Raw genomic sequence first — 17,065 nt, 5'->3', positions numbered from 1 at the left:
AAAAAATGGGTAGATCTAAACAGACATTTCTGCAAAGGTGACATATAACTAACATATAAAAGTACATGAAAAGATGCTCAACATTACTAACTAGCAGAGAAATGCAAGTCAAATCAAACGAGGTGTCACCTTACACCGGTCAGAGTGGCCATCATCAAAAAGTCTGCCAACAGGTGCTGGAGAGACTGTGGAGGAAAGGGAACCCTCCTACACAGCTGGTGCCGCGTGGGAGCAAGGTCCAGGCTCAGGCTCTGTCTTTGGACACAACCTTCAAAGCCCCAAAATAACAAGACCCACCTCCTTCCCCCAAAATAACTTCCTTTCCTTCTCCACTTAGAGTTTCTTTGAGGTCTAAGACGCCGGCACACCAGCTCCCTACAGGGAGGTTGCGCGGGTGCCGGGAGTGCGCATCCTTGACGGGGCGGGGAACGGGTGCACGCTGGCTGAGGGCATTCTTAGACGAGCACAGCGCAAAGACAAGGTCGTCAGGGGCGAAAAGCCAGCATAGGAGGTTTTAGCTCTGCCCGGGGAGGCCTGGCCCTGGCGCCTTAAACGCACGGAGCCCCAGGCCCCCAGCCCTGAGCGGAGCCCTGGGGTTCCAGCAGCGCATGGTGGACTCCGCGCCCCTCCTGAGCCACTATCTGGGCCGGGCCGGGCGGAGCTGCGGCCTCTGGGAGCCGCGTCTGTGCCTCGCGCCATCCGCCGCTAACCCGAGCGCCCCAAGGCACCGCCCTCTACCGCCACCCCCACCCCTCCTTCCCGCTCAGCGCTTTAAAACCGCCTGGCAGCGGCTGAAGGCACAGACACAGACGAGATCAAGCTCCGGGCCCGCGCCCCCGACGGCCGGCTAGAGCAGCCCCATGGAAGGTAAGTGCCCTCGCCTCCCCTCCCACGCCCCCGGCGCCGCGCGGTGCCCCTTTGCCACCCTCTGGGGCGCTGCCTCTGCCCTGCTCCCGCTCCTAGCCAGGTGTGGGGATAGAGTTGAGGCCCACTCCTCGTAGACAGTTGCGGGTCAGGAGGTGTGGGTGTCTTTCCTTCTTACCACCCAACGCAGTCCTGATCCCCGGGTCGGGGAAGCCCCCGGCCTCAAGGGTGACCCAAAGGAGGGACATTCCTCGCCTAGTGCGGGATAGAGGGGCAGAGCTCTCTCAGTTAGCTCAGGGTGAAGCCTCCCGGGTCTGGGCAAGTGTGGGGGCAGCTACTGGCAGCAGAGTGCCAGTGTGTCTTGGTTTCTCACACTCGCTGCTCCCCGCCTCCACCGCCTCCCACCGACTCCCCTATATGTGGGCTTGCTGTGATAGAAGGCTGAGGGGAAGGAGAGGTTTTTAGAGAAAGTTACAGAACTAAAGCCAGAGCCCAACCTCTCGGCAGGTTCCGGGACCCAAAGAATAGGGCTCTGAATGCCACCCAGAGCATCATCTCTTCCCTGGCTTTCCTTAAGCGCCTGCTGCCCACCACCCTGAACAGGAGTCCAGGGAAGATGGAGGTTCTGATAAGAGAAGGCTTAGTTTCTACACAGAAGCACAAGGAAAAATGGTTCATTTGACCCAAGATTCCAAGTCCAGAACCAGGCAGCTCTGTTCGGGGCGTTAGGACCTCAAGGGCAATGGCTTTTCCCCTGAGACCCAGCAGAGCCGAGCCAGCAGCGCCCTTCCCCAGCAGATACGTGAGCACATGAGCTCTGCTTCTGTGTTATTCCTGGGATCCAACCCAGGGAGGTGGTGCTACCCAGATTCTGTCTCCAGAATGCCCGTGGTGTGAAGGGGAGTGACTTTCCCCAGGCATCACAGTACTGGTGGTGTCTGCCCCCAGAGCAGGTGGCCCTGGTGGTTGGGGGCATCCTTGGGGGGCTGCTGCTGTTGACTGGGGTGAGCTACTATCTCTGGAAGAGACTCTGTGCCACATTCACCTATGAGGAGCTGTCAGAGACCACAGCTGCTTCCAGCACACAGGGAGACGCGCTCTGCCCTCTGGATGCCAGGACCCAGGCAAGCAGGTGAGGCAGGATGTGGGGCTAAGGGAGCTCCTGGCCTTGCTTCAGGCCCTCCCTGTGGAGTTTCCCTTGGAGTGGGGTGGAGAAGGAAAGGTCTGTTTGTTTATGGAGCGCCTCCTCTATGCTGTCAGCAGGCCAGGAGCAATCACAAAGAAACCCCCCCCCCAAAAAAAAGAAAAAAGAAACCCCAGAATCTGAGCCACAGCTATGAGGCAGGTGTTATGAAGCCCATTTTCCAGCTGAGGAAACTGAGGCTCAATGGACGTAAGTCCAGATGGCACAACTAGGAAGTGGCAGAACAGGCATTCAAACTCAGGCAGACGGACTCCAGGAGCTGCGCTCCTGCGCCACTCACCACGGCTGTGGGCAGACGGAGGAGGTGGCTGTGCGCGTCCCCTGGTGTGGGCCCAGAAGACGGTGCTCTTGCCTCCTCCAGCTCCTGCTGGCTTTTTCTCCTCTAGTTCCTGACACTTACACTCTCTGGGCTGAGCACTCTGAAGCCATACCATTCACCTGCTACCTATTTGTCATCTCCCTGCCTCTGGACAGGCCACCAGGCGTGCCATTTGTGGTGCCCCCTTCCCTCCAAAGCCAAGACTGGGTACCCCGGAGCAGCAGAGAGTGGGCCCAGGTCCCACAGGACCCCTACCCAGCCCCGGAGCTCCTGCCCCACACCACTGGCAGCAATCTTGGTGAGTGTGCCCACCAGGGCCTGCCCAGGGGTCATGGTATGCCCAAACCAGGACAGACCCATCTGCTTTCATGGCCTGGCTCCTGAAAAGAGTCCAGATGGGACCCAGGATGCCAGAGTTGCCCAGTGACCACTCTTTCTAGGTATTTCAGTTTACCAATGCCTGCTGCATCCCAGGCTGGGCTAGGTATGGCTTCACGTGCCATTTTGGAGTTAGACCATGGCTGGGGGAATCACCCCATTTTACACATTAATAAACTGAGGCCCCGGAGGGTAACAGTGCCATGCCCGAGGTCACAGAGGCAGTAAGCAACAAATCTGGGGTTGGAAACCCAGTGTTCCCAGGTACAGCACCTGTGCTGGGTCCTCCTCCAGGATGATGGGTTGGCCAATCCAGAGAGCAGAATGGTGGAAGCTGGGCACACAGCTTTCTGCCCACCTCCTTGCTCTGGAGACCTCACTAAGAACCACCCAGTAATTAGCTAAGCCCTTACAATTTAAAGAGGAAGACAACAGGCAGCATTTTATCACTGAGACATCCTCTGGGACACCACAGAAAGGAGCCAGGCCAGATGCTGGGCACTGCACCCACATTGGCGGCCCTGACCTCTAGGGGTGGGGGTCAGTCATGGGGGCAAGGGTTGAATGAATACTGTGTCCCAGGAGGAGTAGGCCTGGATGTAGAATGCCTTAGTGCTGAGAATGCGTCCTGCAGAGCTGCACTAGAGAGAGGCTGTGTTTAGTCTGGAGAAGAGAGTGGGGCGAATGTGGTCAGGAGAAGCCGGCGAACTACCTTGTCAAGACTCAGCCAAGAAGGGCTGGGCAGGGAGGGGCGGAAGAGCCAGAGCTTGCGGTCCCCACGCCCCTGCCTTCCCCTGGCCTGCCAGTCTTCCCAGTCCCTGTGTTGTAGGAGATGCATGTGTGGCGGGGACCATCAACCCTGAGCTCTACAAGATCCCAGAGGACCAAAGTGAGGCTGACTTCCCTGAGGGCTGCCTGGGACGGCTGTGGTTCTCCGTGGAATACCAGCAGGAGGCTGAGCGGCTGCTGGTGGGCCTGATCAAGGCACAGAGGCTGCACGCCCCCTCAGAGAACTGTAGCCCCCTGGTGAAGCTCCACCTGCTGCCCGATGAGCGGCGCTTCCTCCAGTCTAAGACCAAATGCAGAACCACCAGTCCACAGTTCAACGAACACTTCGTCTTTCAGGTATGACCTCTGAGCGGGCAGGGCCCAGGGCCCTTTGCCTCCTGGGAAGAACAGACATTGTGCAGGAGAGCCCAGCCTCCAGTGCTAACCAGGGCCCTGCAGCCCCAGGGGCCCCATACCACAGGCTCTACTCTACCCCACCTGCCAGGCCAGGGTGTACAAGAGCCCTGACCCTTGATGGTGGGGGAAGATGAGAGGCTGGAAGGATGAGGGGGCAGAGGGCTGGGCTCCTCCTGTACAGGCTGCCTGGAAGGGAGAAAGAGAAACATATTCTTGGAGTGCCCACTGAATGCCAGGCCCTGGCTTATGGGAGTCAGGAAGGCAGCCAAGACCCTGGAACACGATGAGATTTCTGACATTGTCATCCATGGAAGGTGGAGGGTGAGACCCTCCACCCCCACCCAGGCCTCTTGGGGTGGGGACCAGACTCACTCGTCCTGTCAGAGGCCAGAGCAGGGCCCGAGAGCCATCTTGCGACAGGTGGTACCTCTGCAGCATGGGGGACAGGTGAGCTCAGGGTCCTGAGGTGATGAGGCACTGAGCCAAGCGCACAGAGGCCTTGAGAGCCTCAGCAGGTGACTGGGGCCCTTATGGGAAGCCAGCAATCAAGAGCTCCCGAGAGGCCTTGGACAAACATTTTTAAGAGCAGGGCCGGAAGCTGACTGGCAAGGTAAGGAGAGGCTTGTCTGCAACTGGGAAGACTGTGATTTCTACCTTCTTCCGGGGCTGAGCACTGAGAAGAGGGGTGGCATGGGGCCCAGCCCAAGGCCGTCCTGCTGGGCTCAGGCTGTGAGAATTCACAGGTGAACCTGCTGTTCTTGGAACCTCAAAATCCAAGGTGGGGAGGTTTGAATCATCCCCTGCCCTGTGCCTGCACCAACCTTACCCTGGCCTCTCTGTGCTTCCCTCTCTAGGGAAGAGAAAGAGAAGAAAATCAAATTTAATTAACCATCTGCCATAAGCCAGGCCCTTTGATTGGGGTTTTATAACCCAGAGAGTAAGAACAATTATTCCATCTTACAGGTGAGGAGACTGAGTCTCAGGGAGAGGACTGTTCAGGTGCCAAATTCAGATAGCAGAGACGGGGGGTTCCCTGGGCTCCAGGGTGGGAGCCTCGCACACTTTTAGTTTAGGCAACTCACTTGGATGCCTGTTAAATGGTAGATTCTGCTTGGTGGGTCTGAGTGGAGCCCAAGGTCCTGCGTTTCTAACAAGGTCCAGGGGGTGGTGGGTGCTGCTGGTTCTGGGACCACACTCTGTGTGGCAAGGCTCTGGCACAGCCTTCCACCTCCTGGGGACACTGGCCCCACTGAGGCAAAGGGTCCCCTGAGGATGCCTGGGTTTGGGGTGTGCAGGTCCCTGGTTGAGATACCCCTCATGGAAAGATTCTGTTTCCAGAACAACATATCACGTCATCCCATCCCCTGACCCTTCCTGACTCCAGCCGGGCCCTCGTCTCTCCAAGGTATCCAGCAAGAGCGTCAACCAGAGGGTGCTGAGGTTCTCAGTGTACCACGTGGACAGGCAGAGGAAGCACCAGCTCCTAGGCCAAGTGCTGTTCCCTCTGAAGAAGGAGACACTGGTGGGCAACTGCCGGCGCGTCCTCTGGAGAGACCTGGAAGCCGAGAGCCTGGAGGTAAAGGTTAGGGTCACCAGACACATGCCAGACGACCATGAGTCTGACCACCGTAGACAGCCAGCAGGTGTGGCCCAGCAGAATACTGGCCACTACCCCACAAGTGCGACTCGTGGTGGAGGGCCCAGGCCAGAGCTGCATGGGACAGTGGAGGTGCACCTGAGGCTCTTTTGCCCTGGAGATTACTTGGAGCATCCTGGAAAAACCACATTTGGATTCCCATCCAGATCAGATAGCTATGAAAGTTGACACCTCAAATGGACCTGCCAAGGAAATTACCCACTCTTCCCCCAATACCCCCCCACCTCATGAGGATGACTCAGAATAGGCCTTGGAATTCCCCATTCCTAGGTTTGAATCCTCAGCTCTGGTCCTTACTATGTGATTTTCAGCAGGCCCCTTCAACTCCCCAGACCTCAGTTTCCCCATCTGTAAAATGGTGGATGGGCTTCAAGGAAGGAGTATGGCTATGTCATGAGTACCCCGGGCCTGCCTGCCAGGAGGAAGGAGGAAGGCATGGGGGCCTCCAGCACCTACCTGGGGTGCTTTCCTCTTGGCTTCTCCAGGCTCCCTCCGAATTTGGTGACCTCCAGTTCTGCCTCAGCTACAATGACCGTCTGAACCGCCTCACCGTGGTTGTGCTGCGAGCCAAGGGACTCCGGCTCCGGGAGAACACGAGTTTTGTCAGTAAGGTTTCCCCCTGGGGCAGGGCCCAGCCCATGATCTTGGAGCCTGGAGTCTGGCCCTCAACCCTGGCCATCTGGTTTCTGCTTGCATGTGCTACCAGGAGCATTGCTGCCTCCCAAGCCACACCCTCCCTCTCTGCACAGCTGCTGCTGCTGCTAAGTCACTTCAGTCGTGTCTGACTCTGTGCGACCCCATAGATGGCAGCCCACCAGGCTCCCCCGTCCCTGGGATTCTCCAGGCAAGAACACTGGAGTGGGTTGCCATTTCCTTCTCCAATGCATGAAAGTGAAAAGTGAAAGTGAAGTCGTGTCTGACTCTTATCGACCCCATGGAGTGCAGCCAACCAGGCTCCTCTGCCCATGGGATTTTCCAGGCAAGAGTACTGGAGTGGGGTGCCATTGCCTTCTCCGCTCTGCACAGCTAGGGTGTGAGAAATTGCTTCCTTATGTTGATCCCAAGGCTGCATCCCCTTGGCCTTCACCAAGACCCTTAAGAACCCTAAGACCAAGCCTGCCCCTCCCTTTTCCCAAAGCAGTGCCTTGGCTCCTGTACTGTGCTGCCTGTCTCCAGCCCTGCCCTTCTGCAAAGCGAGGGCTCCTCCCAGGGCAGGGAGCAGCAAACAGGGTGTCCCTGCATGCAGAGCTTGACTCTCAGCTAGAACTCAGGAGCTGGAGGAATGCAGACCCCACTCTGGCTCACCCTAAATGTCCAGCCCCATTGTGGGGCCCCCAGCAAGGGGGTGGTTGTCTGCCCTTTGTGCGTCTCTGCATTTGGGTCATTATAAGCAAGCTGGCATTCAGCCTTCCACTGTGGATTCAAAACCCATCTAACAGCAACTTCCCCCCCCAAAAAAAAAATTAAAAAACTTGACCTCTGAATGGGGTGCTTAAGGGCCCCAGGAGGCCTGGGCGCCCAGCAAGGAGGATCCACCCCACAATGGGGACGGATGGGCGTGTGGTGCCAGGCTGCAGTAACAAGGGCCAGCCAAACCTTGGGTGCGTTCAGGAGGCAGAGAGGAAGGAAGAGGAAGGGAGCCAAGCATTTCCTTGGCTGTAGGCAGTATGCTAATCAACCCCGTTTCCTCTTGTAACGCCCTTTGGCTGCAGCAGTTGTGAGCAATGGGGTCCTGGCACCCAGGCGAGGCATGAGCCCGCCCACCCAGGCTCCCACGGGCAGGAGGCTGGGCCCCCTGCCTGTCCCTCCCAGCCTGCAGTCTGTCCTGCCCCTCAGGTGTGTTTGTCAAAGTGTCTCTGATGAACCACAACAAGTTTGTCAAGTGCAAGAAGACTTCGGCGGTGCTGGGCTCCACCAACCCTGTGTACAGCGAGACCTTTAGCTTCAAAGCCGTCCCCGCTGAGCTGGACACGGCGAGCCTCAGCCTGACAGTGCTGCAGAGCGCCGAAGGGGACAGTAAGGCTGCCCCTCACTGTCAGCCTGGGGATTGGGCTGAGGAGGGGCTGCTGTGCATTCAGGAAGCGTGGACCCTTTGGAGGGAGCCGTATGGTTTCTGTTCTGTGCCTAAGGAAACTAGTGCTCAGAGAGGCTAAGATATTTACCCAAGGACACGGAGCTTGCTAGTGAGATAGCTGGAGCTCACACCCAGCTTTAGTCTGGTGTCATTGTCCACAGGACCCTAGAAAGAGGTTAAAGGATGGCCCCTGCTACTCCGTCCTGGGGCAAATCGCCAGAGAGGTTGGGAAACAGCATAGCTACTTGCACTGGCCAAGCGACCTGGTGCTGTGGGTCTTTATGTACCCTGTGTTGCCTCGTGCCCTCTGTACAAGCCCTGAGGGTCCTGGGTGAGGTTCAGGGTGGATGAGAGGATGGAGTTATCCCGCACTGCCCCTCACTCCAGGGTCCACGTCACTGAGGCAGAGCTGTCAGGTCAGCTGGTCTCAGGGGTCAGAGCTTAGGCCCCTTCTCCATTGTGATACTTGGTAAAAGGCGAAAATTATTGTTGAGTGTTCCTGCTGAATATACAAGTTGACTGAGGGAAGAGGGCTTCTTTCTGGAGGGGCCCCTTCCTCCCTCAGCTCTTTGATGCAAGGCAGTTTGATGGCCCACCAGGAGGATGGGGGGCAGAATGGGTGCCCGCACTGAAGGGCAGGCTCTTTACTTGGGCTCCCTTCCCCGTCAGCTCCAGCTCCAGAGCAAAGTCAGGACCCCTTTGGAGGCTGTTTAAGAGGGAGGGAGCTGGCTACTTCCCTTAAGAGAAGGAGTGAGTGAGAGAGAGGGAAGGCCCTGGGGATGGCTTAGGTGAGGTGGCTTCTAAGCTTCTGAGAATGACCATGTTCTCCCTCCCCTGCAGGGAGTCACGAGCTGGGCCGGGTGGTGGTGGGCCCCTACATGTACACCCGCGGCAGAGAACTGGAGCACTGGAACGAGATGCTTAGCAAACCCAAGGAGTTGGTGAAGCGTTGGCATGCACTTTGCCGCACCACCGAGCCCTAACCAGGGCGGGGAACTCAGTTCTGCTCCAGAAGCTCTCTCTCCCCATAGCCATGCCTGACAGCCACAGGCTCAGACACTGCATCCAGCAACTCACTGGGCTGCAGAGTCAGCCTGAGCTGGGGGAATATGTATGCTGATGTATAGGAGAGAAGAGGGGACAAGAGAGCCCTGGCCTGGGCAGTGGTGTGACCGGTGGGTTACATCTCAGCAGCCCGAGAGGCCCTCCTTGACTCACTCTGTCCTTCTTTGCCCATGGGGCTGCCTGGACTTAGAATCCTGGCTCCTGGTCATCCATGTCTTGAACTGGACTGGAAACTCAGACACCGAGAAGAAACAGTGTCTTCAGTGACAGCGTAGCTGTACATGTGTAGAGTGCCGTGGAAACTTGGAAAGCTGATGATGTGTTAATGTTCAGCCTACACTTTTTTCTGCTGTCGTTTCTCTACCTTCTGCCTGGCAGAGAAGACAAGTTGTCTAAAAGGTTTACTTCAGTTGGTTCACAATAAATATTAGGTTGGTACAACAGTAATTGCAGTTTCAGACTGTGAATTTTAAATCATTATAACTAGGCTCAGACACATCTTATTAATAAAAATAGGAACCATTACAATCAACACATTTTTACCAATGAAAAATAAGTTTGTTTATTCCTGTAGCATAACAATTTGTGCTTCAGGATTCAACGAACTCTTGGAAAGCATTTTCTGCCTCCAGCTGATTGTGGAAGTGTTTTCCCTGCAAAAAGTTGTTGAGAGATTCTTGAAGAAGTGGTAGTCAGTAGGTGAGAGGTATACGGTGGATGAGGCAAAATTTCATAGCCCAGTTCGTTCCGTTTTTGAAATGTTGGTTGTGCGACGTGCGGTTGGGCATCGTCACGGAGAAGAATCGGGCCCTTCTGTTGACCAGTGCTGGCTACAGACATTGGAGTTTTCAGTGCATATCATCCATTTGCTGAGCATACTTCTCAGATGTAATGCTTTCGCTGGGATTCAGAAAACTGTAGTGGATCAGCCTGGCAGCAGACCACCAGTGACCATGACCATTTTTTGGTGCAAGTTTGGCTTTGGGAAGTGCTTTGGAGCTTCTTCTCAGGCCACCCACTGAGCTGGTTGTCACCAGCTGTCATACCAAATCCACTTTTTGTCACGTGTCACAATCTGATAGAGAAATGGTTCATTGTTGTTATGTAGAATACGAGAAGACAACACTTCAAAACGATGGTTTGGTTTTTTTTTTTCCGGTCATCTCAGGAGGCACTCACTTATGGAGTTTTTCACCTTTCCAGTTTGCCTCAAATGCCAAGTGACCGTAGAATGGTCAACGCTGAGTTCATGGGCAGCTTCTCATGTAGTTGTAAGAGGATCAGTTTCAGTGATTGCTCTCAACTGGTCGTCGTCAACTTCCAATGGTCACCCACTACGCTCCTCATCTTCAAAGCTCTCGTCTCCTTTGCAAAACTTCTTGAACCACGGCTGCACTGTATGCTCATTAGCAGTTCCTAGGTCAAATGTGTTGTTGATGTTTCGAGTTGTCTGATTATTAACAACCTATTTTGTACTTGAATTAAAAAAAAAATCACCCGAGTCTGCTTTTTTCCTAACATCATTTCTATAGTCTAAAATAAATATAAAATATACAGCAAGTAATGTCATTAGCAAAAACATAAAGTGAGAAATGCACATTAAAATTATGTGTAATATAACCACATTTATTTAAGAATGTATCCCAATATCAAACAGCAAATTTCAACAAGGCAAAATTGCAGTTACTTTTGCACCAACCTAATATAATAGAAATTTATGACCAACCTAGATAGCATATTCAAAAGCAGAGACATTACTTTGCCAACAAAGGTTCATCTAGTCAAGGCTATGGTTTTTCCTATGGTCATGTATGGATGTGAGAGTTGGACTGTGAAGAAGGCTGAGCACTGAAGAATTGATGCTTTTGAACTGTGGTGTTGAAGAAGACTCTTGAGAGTCCCTTGGACTGCAAGGAGATCCAACCAGTCCATTCTGAAGGAGATCAGCCCTGGGGTTTCTTTGGAAGGAATGATGCTAAAGCTGAAACTCCAGTACTTTGGCCACCACATGGGAAGAGTTGACTCATTGGAAAAGACTCTGATGCTGGGAGGGATTGGGGGCAGGAGGAGAAGGGGACGACAGAGGATGAGATGGCTGGATGGCATCACTGACTCGATGGACGTGAGTCTGAGTGAACCCTGGAGTTGGTAATGGACAGGAAGGCCTGGCATGCTGCGATTCACGGGGTCGCAAAGAGTCGGACACGACTGAGCGACTGAACTTAACTGAACTGAATATAATAGCATAGTCTGACAACTAGGTTGGGTGTGTAAGTGTGGAACAGTCCCAGGATGCCTGGGCAGCATGGCTTAGAAGAGAAGGCTCTTGGGGACCAAGACTCACTGGCTTCACACCTGCAGGAGAATGCTGTGAACAGCCCGCCCAGGTACCGAGTGGTGGACAAGTTCTGGTCATCTGCCCTTGGGCCTCCCACCTCGGGTAAGAAATGGTGAAAGCACGTGGCCAAAGCACAGCCCATAGGGCTGAAACCTTTGCCTGTAAGCCCAGCAGATCCATTATGATTGCTGTGTTGTGGTAGGTGTCAGTGTAAACTTCACTAAGATGGAAGTTCCCACAAACCACAGTCATCGATTCCCTGTGAAGATGTACTCAAAGTCACCAGCAGCCCTTCTGCTTGTCACTGATAACTGTTATCAAGCAGTTATCATTTTCACCTGAATACTACTAAGCTTGCAGATTCAAGCCTTGTTTCTTTGTAACTGAAACAACACTTAAGTGGTATCTTCTCTTTTATTACACAGTGAAGCAACTTCTGCAAAAGAAAGTAGTGAAATGTTGCCTCTTTGACTTCACCTCCAATCTCTGTCAATGCACAAATATAAGCCTTGCCGCTAGTGGTCTGTATGCACAGAATACCTTGTGTTTGCTTTTCCTCACTTATTTCATGGTTTTTAACATAACCAACACTGCAGTAATTTCTAACAGCATCACAGCACACACGTAATGGCATTCTCTATGTGTTTGTTTGGGACTTCCCTGGTGGCTTAGTGGTGAATAATCCACCTGCCAATGCAGGAGCCATGGGCTCAATCCCTGATCCAGGAAGACCCCCTGAAGAAGAAAATGGCAACCCCTCCAGTATTCTTGCCTGGAGAACCCCACGGACAGAGGAGCCTGGTGGGCTACAGGCCATGGGGTCGCAAAGGGTTGAACATCAGACACCACTTAGTGACTAAACAACAGCAGTGTGTTTGTACAGCCAGCTACTAAGATGGAACGGTTCCCCTTTCTCTTGGGGTCCCAAGACCACAGGTGCCAACTACCCCCACATTTCAAGGGGAGGTTCTTGTCTCAGTGACCTTTCCAGGGCCACTTGGAAAATTTGGTAAATATGCCCTTTGCAGGACAGAATGGACAGACATGTCTGACTCACAGTTGAACATTTTCAATGGCAAGAGACAGGCAGGCTCTCTGCTCTGAAGGGGAGGTGGGGGTGCTCTGTCGGGTTGGCCCCTGTTCACATATACAGTCAGGGCGAAAAGACACCGTGTCTCCGTGGGCCTAAGACAGCAGGTCTCAATCCTGTCCACAAGGTGAGCCAAGCAGAATGAAGCCCTTGGCATTTCCGTAAAACATTTAGAGTCAGCTTCTTAATTTCCACACCAAAAAAGTACTAGAACTTGGTTGGACTTTCCATTCAACATATTCAGTTTGGGGACAATTTGGTATCTTTAAAATGTTGAATCTTCAGCCCATTAACATGGTGTATTACATGTGTATGACATGGTGTATCCCTCCATTTCTTTAGGGTTTTTGCAAGTTTCTTTAAACTTGTTTTGTGGTTTTACAGGAAAGTGTTCTTGTACCTCTTCTCTTGGATTTCCTCTTAGGTGTTTTATATTTGTTTCTAGTATATAAAAATGCTATTGACTTTTGTACATTGACTTTGTACCTAGTGAGTGGCCTTGCTAAAGTCACTTGTAATTGTTTGTAGATTCTTTGTATTTTCTTTGTATATAGTAATGACCTCTGTGAATGATACTTTTACTTTTTCCTTTACAATCTTCATGCCTTCTTTATCTCTTGCAAAATTGTGGTGGCTGTGTGATTGGACAGGAAAAGGAAATAAAAGGAATCCAGATCATGAAAGAAGGAGTAAAACTATACTTATTTGCAGATAACATGGTTTTGCGGAGAAGGAAATGACAACTCACTCCAGTATTCTTGCCTAGAGAATCCTGTGAACAGAGGAGCCTGGTCTATGGGGTCGCACAGAGTCAGACACAACTGAAGCAACTTAGCATGCATGCATTCATTGGAAAAGGAAATGGCAATCCACTCCAGAATTCTTGCCTGGAGAATCCCAGGGACATAGGAGCCTGGTGGGCTGCCATCTATGGGGTCACACAGAGTCAGACACAACTGAAGCGACTTAGCAGCAGCAGCAGCAACATGGCTTTATGTATAGAAAATCCCAAGAAACCCACCAAAAAATTTTGTGAATATAAAATTCTAGGTTGACATTTCTTTTTCTTTCAACAGCTTTAAAATATCATTCAAGTTTCAGAATTTCTTTTTTATTTGGCTATGCCACGTGACGTGCTTAGTTCCCTGAGTAGGAAATGAACCTGGGCCACCACAGTGAAATCAGTGAGCTCTAACCACCGGACCACCAGAGAATTCCCGAGTTTCTTTTCTGTGTTTTGCTTTTATCTAGCATCTTGTCCCCTCTAATCCTAGCTGCCTTGGCAACTCCAATCTCCAACGTCTTGTCTGTTCAGCTCCAGAGCCTGTGCTTCCTTTTCTACCTCTTAACCCATGGCCCTCTGTGCAAATGCTCAGCAAGGTTCCTAAAGGGAAAAGTGGCTCACAAACTGTCAGCTCATCCCTTGTGTTTTCCTTCTTCTGAGATCATGGCCCATCAAATGCTTGTTGACTTGGCAGCTCTTTAGCAAAGAAGCTTTCTGTATTTCATTCAGGCTTTCTAATTCTCAGCATGAACATAACTCTGACTCAAGCAGAAAAATCATTATTTTCTCAGAATTCTTCTCCCAGAGAAAGAACTCACAACACAGAGTGATTTTATACAGGGAATTTGATGACACAAGTTACAAGTTACATAGCCTTCTTAGGGGCTGATGAAGTCAAAAGGAGAAAGGTTGTATCAGTTGGCTGTTTTTGGGGAAATGGTGCATAACAAAGAATCTCAGCATCTTAGTGTTCTACTAAATTGCACGTGTATTTCTCACACATCTGTGGATCAGCTGAATATGGGCGGGTCTAGATTAGGCAACTCACTTTCAACCTGTGGGTCGGACCAGGCTCATGTCCTCACCTGGGCCTGCTCCATGTTTGTTCATTCTGAGCACAAGCTGAAGGGGCAGCAGCAACCCAGGGAAAGCTTTTCCATTGGGAAGGCAGAAGAAGGACAAACACATTTCTACCTTCAGCTTGTGCTGTGTCGCCTGATATCCTATTGGCTGAAGTGAGTCATGTAGCCGAGTTTCCGAGTCAAGGGGCAGGGTAAACTACACCTTTTTGTGAGAGGAGTTGCAAAGCACCCTGGCAATAGATACAGCTACAGGGAGAGGCTAAGGACGGGGGTGATAACTCAGGGTGCCATACTGACGTTTCCTAGAAACGCGTAACTCCAGGGTCTGTGCTCGGCTGTACAGGTGCAGTCCCAGAGGAGGAGAACTCCCTGTCTCGTAACTGCTGCCAGGTCTCAAAGCCATTGCTGCCTACTTGGTACCCTATAGTGACAACGGGCTGGAATTTGCACAAATTTTATTTTTTGTTCAAATTACTACAAGAATCTCAAGCATCTTGCTGTCATAAGCATCACAATCAAAGGAAGAAAAGGATGATTTTCTACTCTCTGCTTCCGAGCTTCACCTGAGTGCCTCACATTTGGTAAACCACCTGGAACCTGGTCCATAAGAGTCTGGGAAGCATAATTTTCAGACTTTCATTTCCCAAAACTGTAATACAGACCTTTAAAGTGGATGAGAAGGGTACTGTGTGCCATCCCACACTCGGGCAAACCTGAGTCATGGGATCCTGTAGGAAAAGGAGGCTCTGGAAGAACCCATGTGAGCACTCGAGCTCATAACTGGTCATGTAGAACCTCTCCTGCCCCTTAGGTGGCCTTTCTGTACCACTTCCCTGCCCCTTCCTGGATGATCAGAAATCCCTGTTAGGGGACAATGGTGGTGGTGGTGGTCCAGTGGTTAAGACTGCATGCTTCCAATTCAGAGGATGTGAGCTCAATCCCTGGCACAGAAACCTAGGTTCCACATGACACATGGAGCAACCAAAAAAATGAATAAATAAATAAAATTAAAATAAAAAAGAGATCCCTGTTAGAAAATTGGGAGGAAGAATGGAAGCACAAACTGGAGAAATAAAAAAATGGTGCTCCATGCCTATCTATAAGGCATGAGCCTAGGTCAGGGCAGGAGAGAAGGGAGGTGTGAACTTTAAATGGCATTGGAGGTTTAGACCACTGCATGGGGCTGGACATTTCCAGTGCTGAACACAGCTTGTTTTTACAACTAGAAGTCACAGGAAAAATTTATTGTTACATAAGAATGATTTAACAAGTCATGGGACTTGCCCTAGATTTTATCCAAAGGGCAGGGGAAAGCTACCTACCAAGCAGGTTTGAATGGGTGAGTGGGGAAGAAAAGAATGAAGCAGTTAACTGATTACATTCTATAAGGCTGGCTCTTTCAACAAAATGGACGTATGTCTTAGTTTATGAAGATAGATTGGACTATCTGCCTATTATGGGTTTTCCCCCCTTCATTTTTAAGTAAGGGATTACTTGCTCAGATCACTCCTCCCCTCTCTGCCTCAGGGCTGTGTTTCTCAGAGCGGACATCAAGGTGGGGAGGAGGGAACCAGCTCCGAGGAACTGTACAGGTCTTTGTGCATCCGCTTGTTAAACTGTACAACAGTTCAGGAGGAGCTTGCCCACACTTGGAAGTGAGGGGAGTGCACATCAGGAAGGCAATGCCATCTCTCAGGCTGCAGAACTAGGAAGTGGTGAAGCTGGAATCTGAATCCGATTCCAGATGTCTAAAAATGGTAACATTATCACATTTAGCCCGAGAGACCTCAGAAAGGACAGAGATGCTGGACAGAGTGCCAGAACATTCCACAGCCTGGGATCCATGAAAGGACCTGTACGTGCCTATTCAATAGAGCCGCTTCTGTTTGTCCCCGTTTGGTTTCTAGTGAGGCTGTTTATCTCCACGCTTCATCCCCTTTCCCCTACTTCCCTCCCTCCCTCCCTCTCCTCTCCTTCACTCCTGTCTGGTAAGTTCTCTGTTCATCTCCACTGATGAGGTATAATCCAGCAAATGACGAAATTTGATTTCTATCTGCCCTTTGATATGGTAATATGCTTTTATCGGTTTGCTACTTGACAAATCTGGTAGGACAAACTTGCAGCGAGTGGATGAGTCGGGTGGGTGGTGCACGGGTACAGACCGGAGGGGGGCCTGGAGCTGGTGGTCTCCTTGTCAGGAGGGCCATGGGAACGCGATTGACCGGGTGGCTAGGCCAAGCCGGAAGCCGGTGGAGGGACCCGCGGCGCCCAGGGTATGTCGCTGGAGCAGAGCGCCACCCAGTGTCGGCGCACCCCTGGGGACAAATGCAGCTACTGGCACCCACCGAGAAAAGCGCCTACATCCCGCAATGGATCTCTAGCGCCTTCTTCTGTTTAGTAGCGTACTTATTCACTGCGAAGGAGAGACGCTTAAAGGGAATTCCATCTGCAGAGTAAGTTTTAAAGGATGAATTTGGAGCTGATTCCGGAGGTGAAGGGCTGAAAAAAGGACTTCCGTTCTTGTCTTCTTTGAAGAACTCAGCAGAGATCAAGATTGTGAGAAAAAAAGGGGGGGCTTCATTAGAAGAAAAATGCATGTGGAAGAAGCAAAGTGTGTGTGGAAACAACAGGATACGTTTGAAGGGGCACACAGGTGAGCGCAGAGTGAGTTGCATCTTCTAGGGGCAGCTTAGGTTGCTTATGTAGTGGCAGTTTTCTGGACTTTTTTTTTTTCTGGCCAGTCATCTCCATATTTGGCCCTGGTGTGGGGGCACATCTCAGCCAAGATGGATTCCAGCTTGCATCTTCTCCCTCCTTTTGTCCTTCCCCTAGACTGAAGGCCTTCTCTGCATATGTGTCCTGGGGGGAAATCCACAAGAATGCATCCAATCAGGCCCAATGCTCCCACTGGTATCCCATCTTAAAGCATCAGCAAGACATCAGTTGCAGGGCTCAGCCTGGGGCCTATCTCCTCCATCAGAGCTGCAGGGGAACTGATAACTGGTAATTGTGGTGAAACTGATAA

General features: G+C 51.7%; 1 protein-coding gene across 1 annotated transcript; it reads left to right on the top strand.

Moving 5' to 3' along the window:
* The first annotated feature begins 860 nt into the window (after nt 1–860).
* On the top strand, nt 861–9,189 carry LOC113885397 (synaptotagmin-15-like). The gene is made up of 8 exons (XM_027530722.1): nt 861–867; nt 1,672–1,996; nt 2,543–2,685; nt 3,595–3,890; nt 5,356–5,526; nt 6,093–6,213; nt 7,444–7,623; nt 8,522–9,189. Exons 1-8 carry the CDS (start codon nt 861–863, stop codon nt 8,662–8,664), a joined length of 1,386 nt encoding a protein of 461 aa, XP_027386523.1. The 3' UTR covers nt 8,665–9,189.
* The last annotated feature ends 7,876 nt before the right edge of the window (nt 9,190–17,065 follow it).

Source organism: Bos indicus x Bos taurus, chromosome 28 (assembly GCF_003369695.1).
Source record: "Bos indicus x Bos taurus breed Angus x Brahman F1 hybrid chromosome 28, Bos_hybrid_MaternalHap_v2.0, whole genome shotgun sequence".
In the NCBI taxonomy this organism is placed as follows: Eukaryota; Metazoa; Chordata; class Mammalia; order Artiodactyla; family Bovidae; genus Bos; species Bos indicus x Bos taurus.
This window is presented reverse-complemented; position numbering and strand designations above follow the sequence as displayed.